Raw genomic sequence first — 22,975 nt, forward strand, 5'->3', positions numbered from 1 at the left:
GAGCCAAGAAAAATAAAGTCTGACACTGTTTCCACTGTTTCCCCATCTATTTCCCATGAAGTGATGGGACCGGATGCCATGATCTTCATTTTCTGAATGTTGAGCTTTAAGCCAACTTTTCCACTCTCCACTTTCACTCTCCACTTTCACCAAGTCTCAAGGAACATATTCAATTATTATAAAGTTATGTTAATTCTTGTAATTACTATCTTATATTTATACAGCAATTAAAATTTTGCAAAAATCTTTTCCTCATCATCTTATCTCATCCTGATAGTAATTCTGGAAGAAAGACAAGGTAAAGGTAACTGAGGCAGAGAGATATCAGAGTGGGCCTTTCCAGATGCATATGCACACTAACTAAACATCTATAAAAGTCTATTGCATGTGTGGAGCCAAGATGGTGTTAAGAAGATACACAGGTGAGAAAGAAACAGTCCTCATCTTCAAGAAGCTTAAAACCTAGTAGTGGAAGTAAACATATAGAGGAATACTTGGTTTAAGTTAAGTGAAAGCAACAGTTGAGCTAGGACTTAAAAGATGTGGAAGGCAATGAAGGAAATAAAATAAATGATAACAGAAATAAGAGGATAAAGAAAAGTGAATAAAGAGAAAACAGAGGAACACAAAAGGGAAATGTTAGATAAGGAGATCCAAAACTGAAGAGTCACATAAGGTAAGAGATGGTTTTCAAGACAGAGTCTAGTATAATTCAACTAATTCATACTCATCGCTTTCTGCCTGATACCAAATACATTAATTACCCACATAAAAATCATTATTTTTAAGGTGGTTGAGAGAAATTCCATTTTAGAAGTGGTATGTAATGGTAGGGGCACCTAAAGAGAGGAGCAGTGATAAAGTTTCAAGCATAAATCCCTTTATGATTGGTCAAGGCTGGGACCCAAATGAAGTCTACTGTTCAGTCACCTGGGAATGGTCCCATCCAGACTGTCAGTAAGGCTTTCATGTGGAAAGGAGTAAAAAGGGAAGGGGAGGAGTAAGAATGTGGATTCTGTGACACAGCAGAGCTGGGCACATCCACTCGTTCACTCAACAACTATCAACTGAGCACCTACTATGTTCCAGAACAGGCACTGTTCTAGACTCTGGAGATTCTGAAGAGAAGAAAAGCTCTAATCTCACTGATACCATATTTCAGATAGGTGTAAAGAGCAAATGACAAACAAATAAGGAAACAAACATACTGTGTCAGGCTGTGATGAGTGCTATAGTGGTAAAGAACCCACTCGCCAATGCAGGAGACATAAGAGACCCAGGTGCAATCCCTGGGTGGGAAAGATCCCCTGGAGGAGGAAATGAAAACCCACTCCATTCTTGCCTGGGAAATCCCATGGACAGAAGAGCCGGAGGGCTACAGGCCATGGAACTGCAGAGTTGGACATGACTGAAGCAACTTAGTACAAGAGGAAGAATAAGTATTGAGGGACTTTGAGAAAGTTACACATGATTTTCAAAACCCTTGTTTCTTCACCTACATAATATAGGTTAGAGTACCTACCTCCAAGGGTTTGCTGGGGCTAAGTAGCATCAGTCGTGTCTGACTTTGTGTGACCGCATAGACAGCAGCCCACCAGGCTTCCCCGTCCCTGGGATTCTCCAGGCAAGAACACTGGAGTGGGCTGCCATTTCCTTCTCCAATACCTCCAAGGGTTTAGTGAGGATTAAATGGGATAATGTATATAAAGTGTTTTGAATAGTGCTGGCACACAAAAAGCACTTAACACAGATTAGCACTTGCTTTTAAGAAACTGGAAAGAAACTATCCTAAGGCTTGGCTGCAAAAGGTAGGTCAACTTATGAGAGAGGGGTAAGAATGTGTCACTGAAATACACTAAGGAAAAAACCCCACAGTTCCAGAGGGCCTCCAAATAATTATGCTAATTTTAACTCTAGTAATTGTGTTTTTAATCAAATAAAATGTATCATCTTATCTAAAGGGTTTGTTAATGTACATTTTGGAAAGATTTTTTGAAGTGCTCATTTATACAAGCAAAATCTGAGTTTTAGAACTTTAAAAGTGAACTTTTTAGGCTGGAAACATTTTTTAAAAAGCATCACTGTTAACAGGCAAAAAGTATAACATTCATATCCAGTTATGGTCCTCACAGAGTTTAATTTTTTTAAGAAAAGACATAATATCTTAATAAATCATCATTAAAGCAAACATAAAATTTCTACCTCTATTAATGTAGTTTGATGGTTTCAAAGCTTGACTTTTTAAATTTCCACAGTCATATCATTACTCTATGATGTAATTGTTTCAACAGCTGTTTTCAGATTTGTTTTAAAAAAAAGGAAAACTATTCCCTGATTCCGTGGGTAGGCAGTACGTCATTTAACCCAGCATGCATTTAAGCCAGAGATGTCATTGAGCGGGACCATGTATTTGAAGCGTCCTAAGACAGGCTTTAATATACTTTCTAGACATTTGAAATTCATTTTTTTGCTTTAAAAGTATTTAAAATTCATAAAGAAACTCTGTTTTCTGTTACCTTCTTATAAGACTAACGAACAGAAAATCTAAAATTAATTTACTCTAATAAAGCAATAATGCAAGACTTTTAATGTCCATTTAAGAATCTGCCTATATATTGTACATGTATTGTTTTTTAAAAATACATATATATATATAACTTTCTAAAAGTTTTTTAGGTTTAGATAATCCATTTCATCAGTAAGTTTTAGATTCTGACTCTAATCTTCAAACAGCCGGTAACCCATTATTATGTCTGTTATTTGCAAACTGAGAGGAATCCAAACAAAGCATTCTCTCCTAAAACAACATGAGACAAGTAGAGAAAAGAAGAAAAAAATTCCTCAGGAACTTCACAGAAGAATGCAGCACCGGATACTCCTTACTTGGATTCAGTAACTGCATGTGGCATAAGCCACATAAATAAAGTTATGGGATTCTTCTATGAGTAGATGAATAGATAGTACATTGACTTTAAATTGTTTGGATTTGGGTATTTCTTTGTGCATATAAGGATGGGTTTCTTATAAACTCATTTAAAAATAAAATGAAAAAGGTAACAAAAACTGTAATAATCTTTAACCTAAGTACATGAAGGATCTTAACCTAAAGTCCAAGGATGGGTGATCATGGATCTATGAATACCCTGAAATCATATGCAAATTACTTTCATAGGAAATCCTTTCATATTTATATGTATTCACATAAATACAGTCTGGAAGGGAGTCAGGCAGTCATAGCTATCAGTGTTTCTCAGGAGTCTGCAGACCCTAAACACTTAGGAACATGTGCAGATGAAGCACATTCTCTGGGTTGTTTTTCCAGCCACTGTGGTGAAATACATGGGCTCCTCTCCTGTACACTGTTGATGCCTTAGTCTCAGGATGGCAACTCCACTGCAGCACTTAGGAAATTGCATTGCAATTATTTACATGTCTATAACTTCCTTTGGACAATAGATTCTTTAAAAGCATGGACTGTGATTCATATTCTTATTATTTGTTTGTAGGTCTACTGCTCCTATTAAATGTACCCTATGAGCAAACCAACTTTGTCTTGTTTACCTTTGTATTCTGCAAAGTTGCAGCATAATGCTAGTACATGCTGGGCCTTAAAATGATTGCTGGACCAAGCTGATTTGTTTCTGCCTAGACAGTCTGTGGTTCCTCATGGCTAACAGCTTGCTTAGATTCATGCTGACCAGATCTTGTCTTTAAGATTAGCCCTGAGTTCCAGCAACACAGTTGCTTCCCAGCTGTCTATGAAAATGTTACAGTATTTCAGCTGTGCTTTATTGAGTTCTTGAAGCATTTTTCCTGTCCACTCTGGGCTCATCTACTCTTGCTTAAATTCCTTGCTTAAGCAGCTGCTAAACTATCCTGCTGTATTCAATTCTCCTCACATACTTAACCCAGCCCTGCAGATTTTGCAATCATAGCTTGAGTGCTTGAGAACAAATACTACAAGTTTTGATGAAGATGATGTCTGGTCATTTGATGTTAAGTACATAGTATGAAAATTTAGATTTGCCTCTGCTTCACACAATTAGTCACTATTAAACATTTCTTTCCTTACTTTCAAGTGTAAAAGTGATTTAAATGTTTTATAGTCTCATCCCAAAATGTGTTTTAGACATATAAATCCTATTACATTTTTTAAGTTTACGATTGCTTCTGTTTTTTAAATGAGTTGACAAATGCTTATTTTTAAATTTATAATTTAAGATAAAAATACAGCAGTTCCTATAGAAAGAATAAATGTATCAGCACCTGTAAAAACAACTCCAAATCTTTTTTTCTCCAAAAGCAATAGCTAATGTGAAAGATTTGTTTCTTCTTATGCCAGGTTCCAGCTGCTTCACTTTGTTTAAAACTGACTTCAAAGTTTAAACAGTGTCCTGTCCCAACAAATAACCTCCCCCAGATGGAATTATCTGGAGTACTAGCCTCGGTGCTCTGAATACCACACCTGCAGCCTTTTAATTCAACATTTTATAAACTTTCATAGAGGAAATGATAGATTTTTTGGTCCCCTAACTTTTGGAGAGTTGAGTTTAGCGTATGAAGGGAATTTTATACTTGGGATGAATTTGGAGATATTTAGAAGAATAAAAAATTGGAATTATTGTTTCTACTGTGTTGATTATTATGAGAAAGAAGGAAATGAAAAAAAAATTGAAACATTTAAAGTAAAAAATCTTACCTGTAAATAAAGATGTGAGGTATAGACTGGGCTCAATTTGTGTCTCATCCATATCACCTGGTGAAGCTACAGTTAAAAATTTTTTTTCATAAGAAAATCAGTGAAGCATAATCATGGTTTCTTCCACTTAAAAACAAACAAACAAACAAACAAACAAACCCACAAACTAAATGCACTTCCACAGTTAGTTTCATAAAACCAGGCAAACAGAAGCCTGACCTCGTGGCCTTAATGTAAAAAACGAAATTAAACAGCTGAATTTTAATGACTGTCAATAGAATAATACTTTACCTAATGGATTATTATCTTTATGCATCAAAAATTAGGGAAAAGGATCATGAGAGAATTTGCACAATTATTTGTATTAAATAAGAGAAGCTCATGGGCCATTTCTTCCAAAGCTAAAAGTTTTCACAGATTCGCTTACTTAAGGATTTAATCATTATAAATGAAGTTTATCCACCTCACTAGAATGGACTCAAATCTGTTCCTTTTTACAGCTGAGTAATATCCCATTGTATATATGTACCATAACTTCCTTATCCATTCATCTGTCAACAGACATCTATGTTGCTTCCATATCCTGGCTATTTTACATAGCGTTGTAGTGAACACTGGGTACATGTGTCTTTTACAATTATGATTTTTCTGAGGTATATTCCCAGTAGTGGGATTGTTGGGTTATATGGCAGTTTTATTCTTAGTTTTTTAAGGAATCTCCATACTGTTCTCCATAGTAGCTATATTAATTTACACTCCCACTAACAGGGCAAGATGGGTCCCCAGAGAGGTGGATGAATCCAGAGCCTGTTATACAGAGTGAGGTAAGTCAGAAAAAGAAAAGCAAATACTGTATATTAAAGCATATATATGGAATCTAGAAAAATGGTACTGATGAACCTATTTGCAGGACAGAAATAGAAACACAGACATCCAGAACAGAGTTGTGGACACAGTGTGGGGAGAGAGTGGGACAAATTTAGAGAGTAGCACTGAAACATATACATAACCATATGTAAAATAGATAGCAGGAAGTTGCTTTTTAACACAGGGAGCTCAACCCGGTACTCTGGGATGCAGTGAGGAGGGAGAGGGAGTAGCGCTTACTATGGTGTTACTATTAGATACTATCTATGTTCACTTTGGAGAAGGCAATGGCAGCCCACTCCAGTACTCTTGCCTGGCAAATCCCATGGACCGAGGAGCCTGGTAGGCTGCAGTCCATTGGGTCGCTAAGAGTCGGACACGACTGAGCGACTTCTTTCACTTTTCACTTTCATGCACTGGAGAAGGAAATGGCAACCCACTCCAGTGTTCTCGCCTGGAGAATCCCAGGGACAGCAGAGCCTGGTGGGCTGCCGTCTATGGGGTCACACAGAGTCGGACATGACTGAAGCGACTTAGCAGCACGTTCACTTTTCCTCTGCCTTTAAGTTTCTGAGCGAGGGGACAAAACTTACTGCTAGGCGTTTTTCAGATTCTGTAATTCAGAGTCTATAGAATCTGGTATACAAACACAGAAACAAAGGTATCAATACTAGCTCAGAGATCCCTTCCACTGAAGAACCGCTTGTTTGTAGCAAGTAAATTAAGAGGCAGTTTTCTCTGAAGTGCTTGCCTGAAAGCCCAGAATTCAAACTTACCTATTGTGTTATAGTAAGAAATAAGCAACACCATCCCCTTTCAGACTAAACAAAACAGGGTGGAAGCTAAGAAAAAGAACCTACTTTTTTTCTGTTCCTACTATACTGGTATGTAAGATAAAAAAATTTTGGCAAGTAAATAATAACCAGACACTCTTATTAGAGAGACAGCTGAAAGCTTGTGGCTAAGAGCACAGATTCAGAGACTAAGCTACCTGATTGCAAATCATAGTCCCGACTTGCGTGAGGTCTGGGAGAAACACCACACTGAAGTATCACCACTTTGTGTTTCCATCTCCTCTTCTAGCTCACAGATTTCTCATGATCGTGAACAAGAATGATATATGTAAATTAAATAACCTACAGCAGTGCCCACAGAGGCACTCAGCAAATGGTTGTTTTATTATTATTTAGCCTATGATTTTTTCTAACTTTTTCCAATTGACAAAAGAATTGCTCTCATTAAAGCAATCTTTCCAAAACATATTTTGACAGGGAGATTTTTTGTTTAAGAAAAAGAAAAAAAAATACTGATCACATATTAGAGCAGTAGAGCTGTAAGGGAGCTCAGAGATTATCTCATTTTTACTAATAAGGAAATCACAATTCAGAAAGGTTCACTGACAAAGAAATCAACGTCACAAGTTAGCTGTGGAACTACAACTCGTAAGAAAAGGTTCTTTCCCCACCACCCAACATTTTCATATTCTTCTACTAGGATGTATCTTGGTAGATATTGAGCTATTGAGACCTGTAAGAATAATCAGAAATTATCTGCTCTACTTTTTAAAAAAGAGTTATGAAGGAAGGAAATATATAGTATGTTCAAGAGCATAGCCGTTGATTTCAGAATTGGACTTGGTTTGACTCCCAGCTCTATCATTTATTAAGTGTGTAACCTTGGGCAAAATATGTAACTTCTTTGAGCCTCAGGTTCGTCAAATGTGAAATAAGACTACTATTAACATTACCTACCTAACTGGATTGATTAAAGATCTTAGCAGAGTACATGACATAAAGGAAGTACACATAAATGTAGCTATTACCTATTTTCATTGTTACTATAACCATAAACAAAACTCCCCTTTACCCAAACTAGGAGAGAATACTTCTACAATGATTTCTAATGGGGAAAAAAAGACCGCTCTGTCAATACCAGAGTTAACCATTGTCACTTTTTCCTATACTAAGTAGCTGCCTCATAATTCTCACTTGCGGGCTAAAGGGTTTACTGGGAGTTGGTATACTGCGCTCTGTAGTGACAATGAAGGGAGCAAACACAACCCACACCATGGCAACAGGATTTGAAAGCTGTCTATCAAGTTTGTTAGTCCTTACACTTCCTCACCCTGCTGTTCAAAACTGAAGAAACATAATATTCATTGGTATTCAAGTAAAAGAATGAAGAAAAAATTTCTAAATATTTTATCTATAGATTTCTATTAACATTTCTATGGAAATTCCGAGTGGGTAGTATTGACCAAAAATTGAGTCATAAATTACCTGTGAATGTAATTTATCCTTTTAGCTTCACCACAAAACGCAAATGTGTTAACTTTATTTAAATGTTTAAAACTACCATGTAATAAAAACAAATGATCTTAGATCTAAAAATAGAATTGAAGGCTGTAAAAGTAGGGATACTCCTGAAAAAGCTTTAAATGAGGGCACACTGAGGGCACGGGGATTGTGCCACCTGTACGCTATACTTCTTCCAAACATTCACTGTATTTCAGCACTTTAAATGGTCTTTCAAAATCTTGTAGCTATATGGTGTCAACATGAAAGCAAGTCATCGTATTTCAAAAAGTGGTACTTTTAAAAGGATAGGAATGTAGGCTTTATGTTTTACTCCTGTATTATAAAAATTTTATTTTTGGTTGAAAATTTATCTTCCACTCTGTAATACTATCTTTAGTAAGAACCACTAGTATAGCAATACTTTAACCTGTAGATCATTATATTACTGTTTTAAGCAAATTCTTTATGTATTTAAGAAAACCATGCAGTACTATAGGACTGTTAACTGCAAAACAAGGATATAAAGATGACGGCCTCCAAAACAGGAATTTTTTTAACCCACAAAACAAGAGTTTTTAAATGAGTGACACCCAGAATTTGAAACCAAATCTAACAAGCAGAAATCTAAAATTAGTTACAATCAGAATAGCTGGAACTTTTATACTAGCGTGCTCACTGAAGGAAAAAAGGGGGCTATTAGGAATATTATTAGATATAGAAGTTAATACTTTTCAAACAAATATGTTACTCATTGGCCGCATCTCTAATAGGTATACAACTCTTGCCAATAATAGCATTTTCAGAAATAGTATCTTGGCAGCATAAAAGCTTATATTCAACTGACAGGAAGCTGATTGGTAATTCAGAAAATAGATGACCCACCTATTCTGAATGCAGACTATGATTTATTTGAATAATGTACACTTAGTTATTAAGGCTCATTAAAAACTATTTAAGTGCTTACTGAGCAGTGTAATGACAAAGAGAGTTCCTGCCTTTTAGTGGCAGGAATGTCTAGAGGGACATTCCAGCATTAAAATCTGGTTGCAAACAGAGAGACTCGATGTTTTAGTAGACAACTTTATCTGTAAGACACTTCCTGCTGGTTGAACAGCCTGTGACACAGCTACTAAAACAAATTCCTCTCAGATAATTCTTTATAAAAGCATGCCATAATGGTTTGAAAACTAAAGGAATCTTAAAAATTACAATAGGTTTGCCCCATGAAAGAAGCCATACATTCAGTGTGATTTCATTTTTTTTAAGTACAAAGCCAAGAGAACTAATCTATGCTGCTAGAAGTCAGAACAAAAAGAGTCAGAATGGTGGTTATCTTTCTGGGGGTGGAAGCTGTGTCTAAAAGGGAACGTGAAGGGGCTTTGGAGATGCTGGCAATATTGTTTCTTGAATACCTGAGTGTGCTTAGTTTCTGAAAGTTCCTTCAGCTGTACAGCTATGTGTACTTTTCCGTATGTATATTATACTTCCATAAAAGGTTGAAGTCAAAAAAAATTCAACAGGTTAGTTTCATCAATTAAAAGGTTTAGTTCAGTTCAGTTCAGTCGCTCAGTCATGTCCGACTCTGTGACCCCATGAACCACAGCAGGCCAGGCTTCCCTGTCCATCACCAACTTCCAGAGTTTACCCAAACTCATGTCCATTGAGTCGGTGATGGCATCCAACCATCTCATCCTCTGTCGTCCCCTTCTCCTCCTGCCTCCAATCTATCCTATCATCAGGGTCTTTTCAAATGAGTCAGCTCTCCGCATCAGGTGGCCAAAATATTGGAGTTTCAGCTTCAACATGTCTTTCCAATGAACACCCAGGACTGATCTCCTCTAGGATTGACTGGTTGGATCTCTTTGCAGTCCAAGGGACTCTCAAGAGTCTTCTCCAACACCACATTTCAAAAGCATCAATTCTTCGGCGCTCAGCTTTCTTTATAGTCCAACTCTCACATCCATACATGACCACGAAAAACCATAGCCTTGACTAGATGGACCTTTGTTGACAAAGTAATGTCTCTGCTTTTTAATATGCTGTCTAGGTTGGTCATAACTTTCCTTCCAAGGAGTAAGCGTCTTTTAATTTCATGGCTGCAGTCACCATCTGCAGTGATTTGGGAGCCCAGAAAAATGAAGTCAGCCACTGTTTCCACTGTTGGCCCATCTATTCGCCATGAAGTGATGGGACCAGATGCCATGATCTTCGTTTTCTGAACGTTGAGCTTGAAGCCAACTTTTTCACTCTCCACTTTCACTTTCCTCAAGAGGCTCTTTAGTTCTTCTTCACTTTCTGCCATAAGGTTAGTTTCATCTTATTGTGTTAAGACTGTTTTCCAATGAATGAAACGCCACGTAACTGACTGTACCAGCCAGCCCTTCACATCAAGTTAGCATCGGCAACGGGCCACACTGCTGACTGCAAAGACAAATTCCTATTTCTTTTCTTAAAATTTTGAAACAACCGTGAGCTGAAATTACTCAGAAAGTGAAAAAAAGGGAAAGTTGCTTAGTAGTATCTGACTCTGCAACCCCATGGACTGTAGCCCACCAGGCTCCTGTGTCCATGGAATTCTCCAGGCAAGAATACTGAAGTGGGCTGCCATTTTATTCAGAAGCAGAAGGTAAGTAGGTAAGTTCTGGTTGTTGTTGTTGTTCTCGATTGACTCTCACAAATCTAGTTTGACTTACTACTTAGAATACCTGATGCTACAACAATGAGCCATTCAATTTAATTGAAAGCTCAAACTAATCTCATTTTAACTAATCTTGATAGCGTTTCTAAAATATCAATACATTTTATAAAAGCCATTTATTTACTTATTTTGACTACCAAAAAAAGTTTGCTCTTTCAGCTTACATCTATAAAGCAATGACATCATAATGACATTTAAACTCAACTATAACTCTTAATCAATAGTAACTCCTATAACTTTAATCACGCAAGGCCACAGATTGTTTAGAAGGTCACTATTATCACATCCTTATAAACAACATTTGAAAAATAAATAAATAAATAAACAACATTTGATAGCAAACAAAGCTGAAAGCAAAGTAGGTCCCTAATATTTACTTAACAGTTTGAATCTGAGTGTTTTTATAATTTACACACAGAAAATTCATTTTCTGAGATGCAAATTCTTTCTAATGAAAACTCCTATCAAACTATGGCCTGTGACTATCACTAAAAATACAGTGAAAATACGGTAAAATCCTTTACAGTGGATTTTGCCATATCTAGTCACGCCTAACTAAATTTGGAAACAAAAATTAAATGTGACACAGTGACCAGTTCACTTCCCCAAGGCCAGACCTGGCAACTTGAAAAAAAGAGTGAAAGAATGAAAAATGAGCTTTCAAATACAGGAAGCCACTAGAAAATAAGAACACCACCATTTCATATCCTAAAATTAGAGCTTTAAAGATTTCTGTTGACTAGTAAGTTTCAGGGTTGGGGGGAAGGGAGGCAAGGGGGATTTCTGCTCCCTGTACACACGACACCAGTGGGAATAAGGGCCAGTCCAAGTTCTATGTTAGCACTGCTCTGGGTAATAGTTCCAAGCTGTGAGGCGCAGCTGTATGGGCCCTGCCAGCAAGGCCATGGCAGCAGTGCTTTGATAGCGTGGGGCCCTGAAGTGTCAGGATATAGAGAAGACAGCAGTTGCTGGCTGTGAAAACAGTCTGATACAAACCAGATGGGAACTTACTAGATGGGCAACACAAAGGAAAACAATTGGTTCATTCAACAAAGTCAGGCCCCTGCCCCAGAGAATTCAGAGAAGACAATAACAGTCACCCAGAGTTGATGCAAACAAGAAACAGTCATGTGGTTACAGTTTAAAGAATTGTTTTTCCTCAGACTAAACAAAGTTTTGCTTTCTAATTCTTATATTCATTAATTGCAGTTTGGTGTACAGGCCTTTCTGCCAAAGACAAATATTTCATTTATACAATAAATACTTTTGTGACACTGAGAGAAATATATGAGGACATAGAAACTAATTTTGTGCTGCTTCCTGTAAAGTGCTATGAACATAGGTTAAGCTATTTCAAGAAATTGGTAAATTTAGAAAATGATTGATTATGCTGACACAGCAATTAGAAAATATCCAACATAATATTTCCATGACTTCTTAGGTCTGATTTGTTTTAATGCAGGAAGAAAAGCATGAAGGCAATAATTACAGGCTCCTGGAACTACATTGCTACCTAAATGATTTTTTCGGACTTTATTAGATGGGACAGTATTATTGTAATTATATCCACAGCAAAAAAAGTGCCAGAGTTCTCTACAGACTTAAACTGTGTGAGTGTCATCACACTAACAAGTACCTGTTCATCTTTCTTTTTTTGGTACCTGTCCATCTTGACAATATAATAAAGATTAACAATTCGATTTTAAGATAACTTTTGGCAATAACATTTCACTTTAAGACTCTATAGGCATATACTCCACAACAGTCATCTGTTCTGCTATTCTGAAAGATAGTAAATAGCACTCTAGCTTAAAATAATTCATAGGTAACTGCTTATTTTCCATTAGAAATTCCAGCACAACTTGGGCCTCTGCATTTGCTACTAATTTAATAACACATCCAAGAAAGCCTTATATGTGTAGTCACTATTCTTAGGTGATAAACTAGCCCATCACAGAAACTGAAAGTAACAGCACTTTTCATGCAATTATTTGAACATATTTTATAATATAAAATATATATAAAGTAAAATATAAAAGAATATAAAACAGTAAATCTATTTTGTATCTTTATAATAAAAAATGGTTTCTTAGAAGACATGAATCTGTGGAATTGTGAAAATTACTGTGATACTTGAGACACAACCCAGGTTTTCCAATTTGCATTTGATGCACTATCCTGATTATTTTTTTTTTTATGCTTCCCACCCCTAAAAACTGAGGCCAAACATTTAATGACATCTTTCCTGTTGCATTAGATCTTCATCCTTTGCAAGGCACTTCTGAAGTAAACCAGAAACAGAAGTGGAGTAACAGCCTGATGTGCAGACTAAATGCAGTCATCAGCATTTCCAGCCATGGGCACTCCCCTGCCCCGGCCCCTCCACTCCGCTGTTCATGCACACACATTCACACACATTGTTTTACAGTCTAAATTACTGGCAACGGTACTGAATGATGGTTTTGACTAAATTTAATCATCAAATCCAAAAATCAGGTTGTGCTTATAAGCTGAATTCCCATGTAATAAGAAGGAAAGGAAAACATGAAAAAATTGGTCTTATACAAAAGGAATTAAGAATAAATGTATCAATTCTGCTAAAAGTTATTCTAAACACATGGAATCAACTCTAATAAAATGATTAACAAAGGTAGTTTGTCTGGGATTTATTAGTAAATGTATTTCTTAGATCTTGGATTAACCCAAGAAGAAAAAGGAGTTGGTGTCATTTTTATTACTAGGTATACTGATATAAATTTCTTCAGACATTGCCCATTTTTACTTTTATGGGTATATATGTGTGTGTATATATATATACAAACACACATATATGTATGAAAAAAATAAGCAATTGCATTAACTATTTTTATCTGATAAACATATCTTGAAATGATTTCCAAGAACAAAGGCCAGATCAGGCAGAACTTTTTAGGATATGATGTGAAGTCTAGACTCTAGGCTGGTGCAAAAAGAAGTCTTTGGAGGGGTCTGAGCAAGGAGTCAAGTGATCTGATTAATATTTTAAACAGTGACTCTTGCTCTGGGTAGATAAAATAGGGGAGCAAAATGAATATAGGAAGACCAACTGAGAAATTTCTCAGGATAATATTAAAGTTGAGGAATATTATGATTTAAAAAATCAACTACAGAAAGTAGAAAACTCAGCTTGACACCAAGCTGCTGAAAAAAATTGTGGTTAGCTTTATTAGAACACCAAAAACTTTAGTATTAAACCAGTTTTTAACAACTTCTGTGAACACTGAGACAATCAAGAGTAGTGAGGCTATTTAACCTCTCTGAAACCTCAGCTTTCTCATCTGTATAACAACACTAATAAAAACATTTTACATATTCACTAGTTTACTGTGAGAAGGAAAACTTCAACACTTGAGAGTTTTTTGTCAGCTATAAAGCACCTCTCCTTTCTCTACCTTTAAGTCTTGATGATGTCCAAGATTTTAGTTTCATCACTGTAGGTTTGGGGGAAGAAACAAATCTACCATATTTGGCAGTGACTATTCTATCCTAGTGCAACTCTAGGCAGGATAGATTGACTAGAGCACACTCTAGTGTGCTCAACTAGTTAAGAGCTTGGAAACAATATAAGAAATAGTAAAAGCAACATGGGCCTTCCCAAGTAGCACTAGTAATGAAAAATCACCTGCTAATGCAGGAAATGCAAGAGATGTGGGTTCGATCCCTGAGTGGGAAGATCCCCTGGAACAGGGAATGGCAACCCACTCCTGTATTCTTGTCTGGAAAGTTCCAATGACAAAGGAGCCTGGCAGGCTACAGTCCATGGGGCCACAAAGAGTCAGAGACGACTGAGAGACTGAACGCAAAAGGAACACAGCATGTAGATTTTGGATTATAATTGTTATCGAATATTTGAAAGATTGTTCCATTGAAACACCTGTTTCTAACACCCAATAGGACAGAACTAGAACCAATAAGTGAGAAGTTATGAGAGGCAAATGTTAACTCAGTAAGAATAATTAGTGCTTTCCATCAATAAAATGTACAACAAACAAGGGTGCTTCCTGATACTGGGAGATAACCATTTACTGGGCGTAATGTCTCATTTGCTGGCTCCCTCTCCTTTCTCTATCTTCAAATCTTGAAGATGTCCAAGATTTTAATCCAGGGATGCTCCCATTCCCTTTACTTAATCCTTGGGTGATGTCATCCATACCACAACTTTAAATAGCATCCATACTGTCAACTCTCAGCTTTTTATCTCCAGTCCCAACCTCTTCACTGAATTCTAATAACAAACTGCCTATCACTTGAAGTTTTTTTAGGCTTCTCAAAACCTATGTGTCCTACACAGAATGGCTGATTTTCACCTCAATCTTCCTAACTTTAATAAGTAGCACTATCATTCAACCAGTAATTTTCAGACCAGAAATTTAGGAGTAACTAATGCTTTTGAACTGTGGTGTTGGAGAGGACTCTTGAGAGTCCCTTGGGCTGCAAGGAGATCCAACCAGTCCATTCTGAAGGAGATCAGCCCTGGAATTTCTTTGGAAGGAATGATGCTGAAGCTGAAACTCCAGTACTTTGGCCACCTCATGCAAAGAGTTGACTCATTGGAAAAGACTCTGATGCTGGGAGGGATTGGGGGCAGGAGGAGAAGGGGACGACAGAGGATGAGATGGCTGGATGGCATCCCTGACTCGATGGACATGAGTCTGAGTGAATTCCAGGAGTTGGTGATGGACAGGGAGGCCTGGCGTGCTGCGGTTCATGGGGTCACGGACACGATTGAGCAACTGAACTGAACTGAACTGAATCTTTGACTCCGGTTTCAATTACACTCTACATCTAATTTGCCTTAGTAAGTAATTTTTTAAATCAACTTATTCTTCAGTTCTATTAGGTATATGCCATCAATACATAGCCTTAACGTGACACCTCTACCAGGGTCCAAGCCACCATCACCTCTCATTTGGAATACTGGGACAGTCACACACTTCCAATTAGTCTATTTCCACCACTGTCTCCCGAAGGTCCGTTCTCCATCTAGAAGCTGGTGGAAACTTTTAACAATGTAAATTAAAGTCTGTCATTTCCTAGCTCAAATCCTCCACAGGATTCTCCTCATTTGTTGTTGTTGTTCAGTTGTCAAGTTGTGTCCAACTCTTGCAACCCCATGGACTGCACTAACCCCATGGACTGCACTATGCCAAGCCTCCCAGTCCCTCACCATCTCCTGGAGTTTGCCCAAGTTTGTGTCAATTGAATCAGTGATGCCATCCAACCATCTCATCCTCTGTCACCATCTTCTCCTTCTGCCTTCAATCTTTCCCAGCATCAGGGTCTTTTTCAACGAGCCAGCTCTTTGCATCAGGTGGCCAAAGCACTGGATCTTCAGCTTCAGCATCAGTCTTTCCAATGAGGATTCAGGGTTGATTTCCTTTCAGATTGATTGGTTTAATTTCCTCATTGTCTAAGGGACTCTCAAGAGTCTTCTCTAGCACCACAGTTCAAAAGCATCAGTTCTTTAGTGCTCTGCCTTCTTTATGGTCCTCCAGTTTATCTTTATTCTCATCATGCTCAGACTGAAATCCAAATTCCTTCTCAGAGTCTGCAGAGCTCGACATGGTCTGCAGCCTACGTCTCCTGTCTTCAGTTCCTACCACAGATCCCTTGCACACTCCCCTCCAACCACAATGGCCTTCTTGTTGTTCCTCGGGCAAGTTCATTCCCACCGTAACACCTTCATTTTTCCTTCATATTCCCATATTCCTACACGGAATACTCTTCCCCAAACGTTTGAACATTTCTCCTTCCCTTCACTCTGTGTGGAAATGCCATTCCTTCAAAAAGGGCTCCCCTAACCAAATGATCTACAGAAGCAAAACCATTTACCCTGCTTTCTTCACTATCTATCACTCTGCTTTATGGTCTTCTTAATTGAAACTAATAGAAATACAAATTGACAGACATTATTTTAAAATAAAGAATACCTTTCAAAAATGTTTTGCTTTTTATTGGGAAAGAATTTCGATCTTGGGGCAAAGTTACAAGAATAATATAAAGAATACCTGTATCTCACTTGCCCAGATCCACAGTGGTTAACTTTCCCCTGTGTTTAGGTTGGTATGCTGTTTCCCCATGACCATATGCAGGTTAGGTCTCAGCAATCCCAACTGGAGGCACACAGTATTCATCTGGCCCTCCGTGGTTGCACTAATTTTGATCATCCCATCAGGGTACTATCCTACGTTTCCCTTTCTGTGAGGAGACCCTTTAAGACCATGCAAATATCCTGCCCCTCATTAAAATTTCCTGTACATTTAGCATTCATTGATGACCTCTGCCCCATCTAATCTTTACTAGGATGCTTGCAACATGCTGGCTTTCCAGCAGTACTAGTCACTCCGCATTTGCCTGTTGACTCCTAGGACTTCTAAAAGCCCTTCATGTTTTTCACAGCACTTAACATCATCTGAAATTGCTGTAAATTAATTTACTTTTTTCTATTATGTATACAAGGATGTAAGCTCTGTGAAAGCAAGGATTTCACCTGATATGTTTACCATACTCTCTCCAAGGTTTGGAACAATACCTGGCCCATAGCAACTACTTAAGAATGAATAGAAAAAGAAAGAAAACTGTTAACAAGGCCCCTGAACTAGATGGGAGAATAGGACTACCTCTTACATTTGATCCAATAAACACTTAATGGAAAACTACCATTTATGGTGCTGTGCTAGAGACCAGGTGGTGCAGAGATGAATGAAACAAGGCCACTGTCTCTTAGACAGTTACTTTCCAGAGAAAGAGAGAGGCTATAAGGAAATAATCCTACAAGGTATGATGCAAGGACTAAAAGCGAAATATATACCAAATAGCATAGGCCCTTCAGGGATAGATAGTAGACCAAAAATGTTTGTTTCTAGGATGGAAAGGTGGTAAAAGAGGGCAGAGGAGGGAACAGTTCCAAGTGAAGACACTGAGAAAGGCATGTGAAGGGAAATGTAGGAGACACTGGTAAGCATAGTAGGATGAGGGCTGAGAAGAAATAGAATTATGAAGTATTTGTGGCTACAACTGACCTGAAGAATCATTGAGCCCACCTTCATTCTTTACATAACAATGAATGATCCTTCGTATTCCACATTCATTCCCTTGCCCCCCTTCTCCTTCCCCTTCTACCTTTTCCTTTCCCCTCTACTCTCTCAAAGTGAGATCTCTTCCCTTCTTCCTATTCCTTCCCTTTCTTTCTCTGCACTTATCCTTTTCATCTCTCAGGATTACATCTTTCTCCCTCTCCCTTTGTCAAGAGTAGAAATGAGATGGGAATCAAAGTTGTAGGTAGAAGAGTTACCTTCAAGGAGGTAAAAAGCACTATTCTTTCTTGAACCCAAAAGGAAAAAAAAATGAAAAGATTAATGTAGAATTGTAAGAAGTTGGAGCTAGAGTAGCTATAAATGAAAGTAGAATTTTGGAAATACATTTGAAAGAGTAGAAGTTGGAAAAGCAAAAGCATATATTAAAAGAGAACTGAGGGGATAACACTGGGATTAAGGGTTTGGGGAGAAGGGCTAGAATAGATGTTATTTTGGAGCCAAAATCCATATGAAATTAATAAAAGTTATTACTGGGGAATAGCCAAACTTCCATTCAAGCCTCACGGCACAGTTTGCTAACAGGTTATAATTTTACAAACTGCATCAACACCATTAGAATTTCATGACCAGGAACAAAAATCAGAGAATGGGGATTAACACAGATCAAAGAGACACAGAGGTCTTGGATGGTTATAAGACAGTATTTACATGAGTTAACCATATAGATCAGGCAGAATATAGGGCCTGAGGAACAGCCAGTCAAGAGAAACAGGACTGAGTCAATGGAGGCTGCAGTACAGGTGGGAGAAAGAATACATGACTGAAGTGGCTCTACTAACCGATACACTAACTACCTCACAACATCTCCCTCTTGTCCCATTACCCAACCCGGCCAGGTTAGTTAGGGGAAGAAAGACAAAAGTATTAAGCTCTATAATGAATAAGACAACTATCCCTATACTCCAAGGATCACTTATTATTCCCCAGCAATTTCTCCCACAAACTGAAGTTTCTAGGGAAAAAAGAAAATCTAGAGAAGATGAAAGGAAATAAAAAGCCATCTCAGAAAACTTAGTTCCAGCTGATTAGTACTCAATTGCTCCCGAACGACATCACAGAAGTCCAAAAGTCATCCCTTCTATTCCTTAATGGAGTTGACTTTATGTCAGAAAGGGAAATGAGAGGCAGTAAGTTGAACTCCCCCTAGACCAGCAATGAGAACTCTGTCTAAAGATAATTCCCTTAAAATTTCTTCTTCATAAACACTGTTCAAAACCAGTAAGACTTGCCTAGAAAACTTCATAGTCCTAAGCACCTAAATTTTAATCTGTCACTCCCATCTCCAAACAGTATCTATGATCTCATTTGTGCTTCTAAATCACTACAGGTTTGTTTTGGTAGAACACATCTTTGAACTCTGCCATAGGCTTGCATTACATGTTTACGTATGAATTACATGGTTAAAAATTTGGCCTTTATTTGACCAACATTGTTTTTTTTTTTTTTTAATTTTTTTTTATTTTTAAACTTTACATAATTGTATTAGTTTTGTCAAATATCAAAATGAATCTGCCACAGGTATACATGTGTTCCCCATTCTGAACCCTCCTCCCTCCTCCCTCCCCATACCATCCCTCTGGGTCGTCCCAGTGCACCAACCCCAAGCATCCAGTATTGTGCATCGAACCTGGACTGGCAGCTCGTTTCTTACATTTTACATGTTTCAATGTCATTCTCCCAAATCTTCCCACCCTCTCCCTCTCCCACAGAGTCCATAAGACTGTTCTATACATCAGTGTCTCTTTTGCTGTCTCGTACACCGGGCTATTGTTACCATCTTTCTAAATTCCATATATATGCGTTAGTATACTGTATTGGTGTTTTTCCTTCTGGCTTACTTCACTCTGTATAATAGGCTCCAGTTTCATCCACCTCATTAGAACTGATTCAAATGTATTCTTTTTAATGGCTGAGTAATACTCCATTGTGTATATGTACCACAGCTTTCTTATCCATTCATCTGCTGATGGGCATCTAGGTTGCTTCCATGTCCTGGCTATTATAAACAGTGCTGCGATGAACATTGGGGTACAGGTGTCTCTTTCAATTCTGCTTTCCTCAGTGTGTATGCCCAGCAGTGGGATTGCTGGATCATAAGGCAGTTCTATTTCCAGTTTTTGAAGGAATCTCCACACTGTTCTCCAATGTTGTTTTTTATAGCAAAGAACAATCTTGGGAGAGTTTTCCCACTTAAAATTTTTTTTACATGATTCTGTAATAAAGCTAGTAGTATTAAGCATACCTGGATGATGTTAGATCTTTCTTTAGAACAGGCATAGTGGAAAGGCTGAGCCCAAAGGCAAAAATTGAGGGCATGTTACATAGATAAAACCTTATTCTATATAACATCAATAATAATAGTGTTAATAGTGGTAAAAAGCAAAAGTACTATGGATATGAAACATTAAAGTATTAATTTAATAAAATAAATATGTAAGTACAATAAAAAGGAGAAAAATGTTTCTCAAGAATATATGAGGAAGGTTTCCAGGATGGACGATGAAATTATAGTGCCTTTTGCCATTTGAGTTACAGGGTTTTTTGCCATGAAATTTAACCATTTTATTATTTTTATGTGTGTCCAACACGGCCCCTAATTTTAACCCTTACTTTTAATCAGGATGCCACAGCTCATAAATGATTACTAAGCTCTTGCATTATCAGTTTCTCTTAGATTTAAAAACAAGAGAATTGCTGGCAATCCAATTCACTACAACACTCATTTGTCAATAGATAAGATTATCAATTGGAAATCATCCTGGTTAATAAGCTTCACTATATTTAGTTGTCCGATATGCAGATCAATAAAAAAATTTTGTAAAACAATCCTAGGTTTAGTAAATAGAAATTATCTTAAATACAATCACTGAAGAATAAAAAAAATTGTTGTAAGTTAATTTATCTCCTTAATACTATATATAGAACTTTACCATCTCTAGCATTTTCTCACCAACGTCCTTAAAGCTCAGGACCAATGCAGATTCAATACCTATCTGTTAAAGAAGAGCAGATTACAACATGAGTATTCAAAAAGAAGAGGCGTTCTGGAGACAGTCATGCCAATGATACTAATATTTTCATAGCTTTTAATACGTGTAAGTCCTGTTCTACGTGCACTACATGTCTTCAACCAAGCTGTCAACCTTCTGGAATAGATACTACATTACAGATGAGAAAAGCACAGAAAGGTTAAGTATCTTGCCCAAAGTCACCAGCTAGTGAATAGCCAGCAGAGTTAGAATTTGAACTCAGGAAGTCTGAGTCCAGAGTATAAGCTCTATGCTGTAGTGCTTCTAATTCTACAGTAGAACAGACATCAGCATGAACATCTAGAGTCATTAGGCAGTGTTTCACAAAGGGCACTCCTCTTTCCTCATCAGCACGACCAGGGGTGCTAGTTTAGCATTCAGATTGCCAGGCCTAGACTCAGTCTCAGGGTTAAGCTGGGAATCTACATTTTAAATTAGAAATGCAGGAGATTAAGTCAAAATTTGAAAGACACTATATTAAAGACTAAAACTATCGAGTGATAGTACATCCTGTAAGTATAAAAATATTACTTCTCTGTTCTAATTAATTCTGAATTGAAATAATCCAGTTTCTCTTTTATTTAGGGTACAGCTGGCTTAGTAGAGGACTTCCCTTGTGGCTCAATTGGTAAAGAATCCGCCTGCAGTGCGGGAGACCTGGATTTGATCCCTTGGGTTGGGAAGATCTCCTGGAGAAGGGAAAGGGTACCCACTCCAGTATTCTGGCCTGGAGAATCCCAGAGACTGTATAGTCCATGGGGTTGCAAACACCTGGGCACAACTGAGCAACTTTCACTATCACTGGCTTAGTAGAATATTAGACTATTTGCATCCATTGATTGAAATAGTCTACTTTGTATTTTATTATATAAAACTAAAATCATAAAAAATTTGAATGATTATTCTGTTGATTGGAAGAAAATCATCTGTAATACACTAACTTGTCAATGTAGTTTGTGTTATTTGGAATAGGGCAGTGTTCAGTTCAGTTCATGGAGAAGGAAATGGCAACCCACTCCAGTGTTCTTGCCTGGAGAATCCCAGGGACGGCGGAGCCTGGTGGGCTGCTGTCTATAGGGTCGCACAGAGTCGGACACGACTGAAGTGACTTAGCAGCAGCAGCTGTTCAGTTCAGTTCAGTCACTCAGTAATGTCCGACTCTTTGCGACCAGATGTGTCACAGCACGCCAGAACTCCCTGTCCATAACCAACTCCTGGAGTTCACTCAAACTCATGTCCATCAAGTCGGTGATGCCATCCAGCCATCTCATCCTCTGTTGTCCCCTTCTCCTCCTGCCCCCAATCCCTCCCAGCGTCAGGGTCTTTTCCAATGAGTCAACTCTTCGCGTGAGGTGGCCCAAGTATTGGAGTTTCAGCTTCAGCATCAATCCTTCCAATGAATACCCAGGAATGATCTCCTTTAGGATGGACTGGCTGGATCTCCTTGCAGTCCAAGGGACTCTCAAGAGTCTTCTCCAACACCACATTTCAAAAGCATCAATTCTTTGGTGCTCAGCTTTCTTCACAGTCTAACTATCACATGCATACATGACCACTGGAAAAACCATAGCCTTGACTAGACAGATTTTTGTTTGCAAAGTAATGTCTATGCTTTTCAATATGTTTTCTAGGTTGGTCATAACTTGCCTTCCAAGGCATAAGTGTCTTTTAATTTCATGGCTGCAATCACCATCTGCAGTGATTTTGGAGCCCAGAAAAATAAAGTCTGACACTGTTTCCCCGTCTATTTGCCATGAAGTGATGGGACCAGATGCCAAGATCTTAGTTCCCTGAATGTTGAGCTTTAAGCCAACTTTTTCACTCTCCTCTTTCACTTTCATCAAGAGGCTTTTTAGTTCCTCTTTACTTTCTGCCATAAGGGTGGTGTCATCTGCACATCAGAGGTTATTGATATTTCTCCCGGTAATCTTGATTCCAGCTTGTGCTTCTTCCAGCCCAATGTTTCTCATGATGTACTCTGCATATAAGTTAAATAAGCAGGGTGACAACATGCAGCCTTGACGTACTCCTTTTCCTATTTGGAACCAGTCTGTTGTTCCATGTCCAGTTCTAACTGTCGCTTCCTGACCTGCATACAAACTTCTCAAGAGGCAAGTCAGGTGGTCTGGTATTCCTGTCTCTTCAGAATTTTCCACAGTTTATTGTGATCCACACAGTCAAAGGCTTTGGCACAGTCAATAAAGCAGAAATAGATGTTTTCCTGGAACTCTCTTGCTTTTTCCATGATC

The 22,975-nt window shown here is 37.9% G+C and overlaps 1 protein-coding gene across 1 annotated transcript in view; it reads right to left on the reverse strand.

Annotated features, from left to right (window-relative positions):
- The window catches only part of KIAA0586 (KIAA0586 ortholog), a 133,316-nt gene that overhangs the window by 2,819 nt on the left and 107,522 nt on the right, over positions 1–22,975 (reverse strand). The window contains exon 33 of the mRNA XM_010847676.1: positions 4,700–4,765. Within this exon, the coding sequence (XP_010845978.1) occupies positions 4,700–4,765 (66 nt within the window). The remainder of the gene's footprint in view (positions 1–4,699; positions 4,766–22,975) is intronic.

The sequence above is a fragment of the Bison bison genome, unplaced genomic scaffold, assembly GCF_000754665.1.
Source record: "Bison bison bison isolate TAMUID 2011002044 unplaced genomic scaffold, Bison_UMD1.0 scf7180017864254, whole genome shotgun sequence".
NCBI lineage: Eukaryota > Metazoa > Chordata > Mammalia > Artiodactyla > Bovidae > Bison > Bison bison.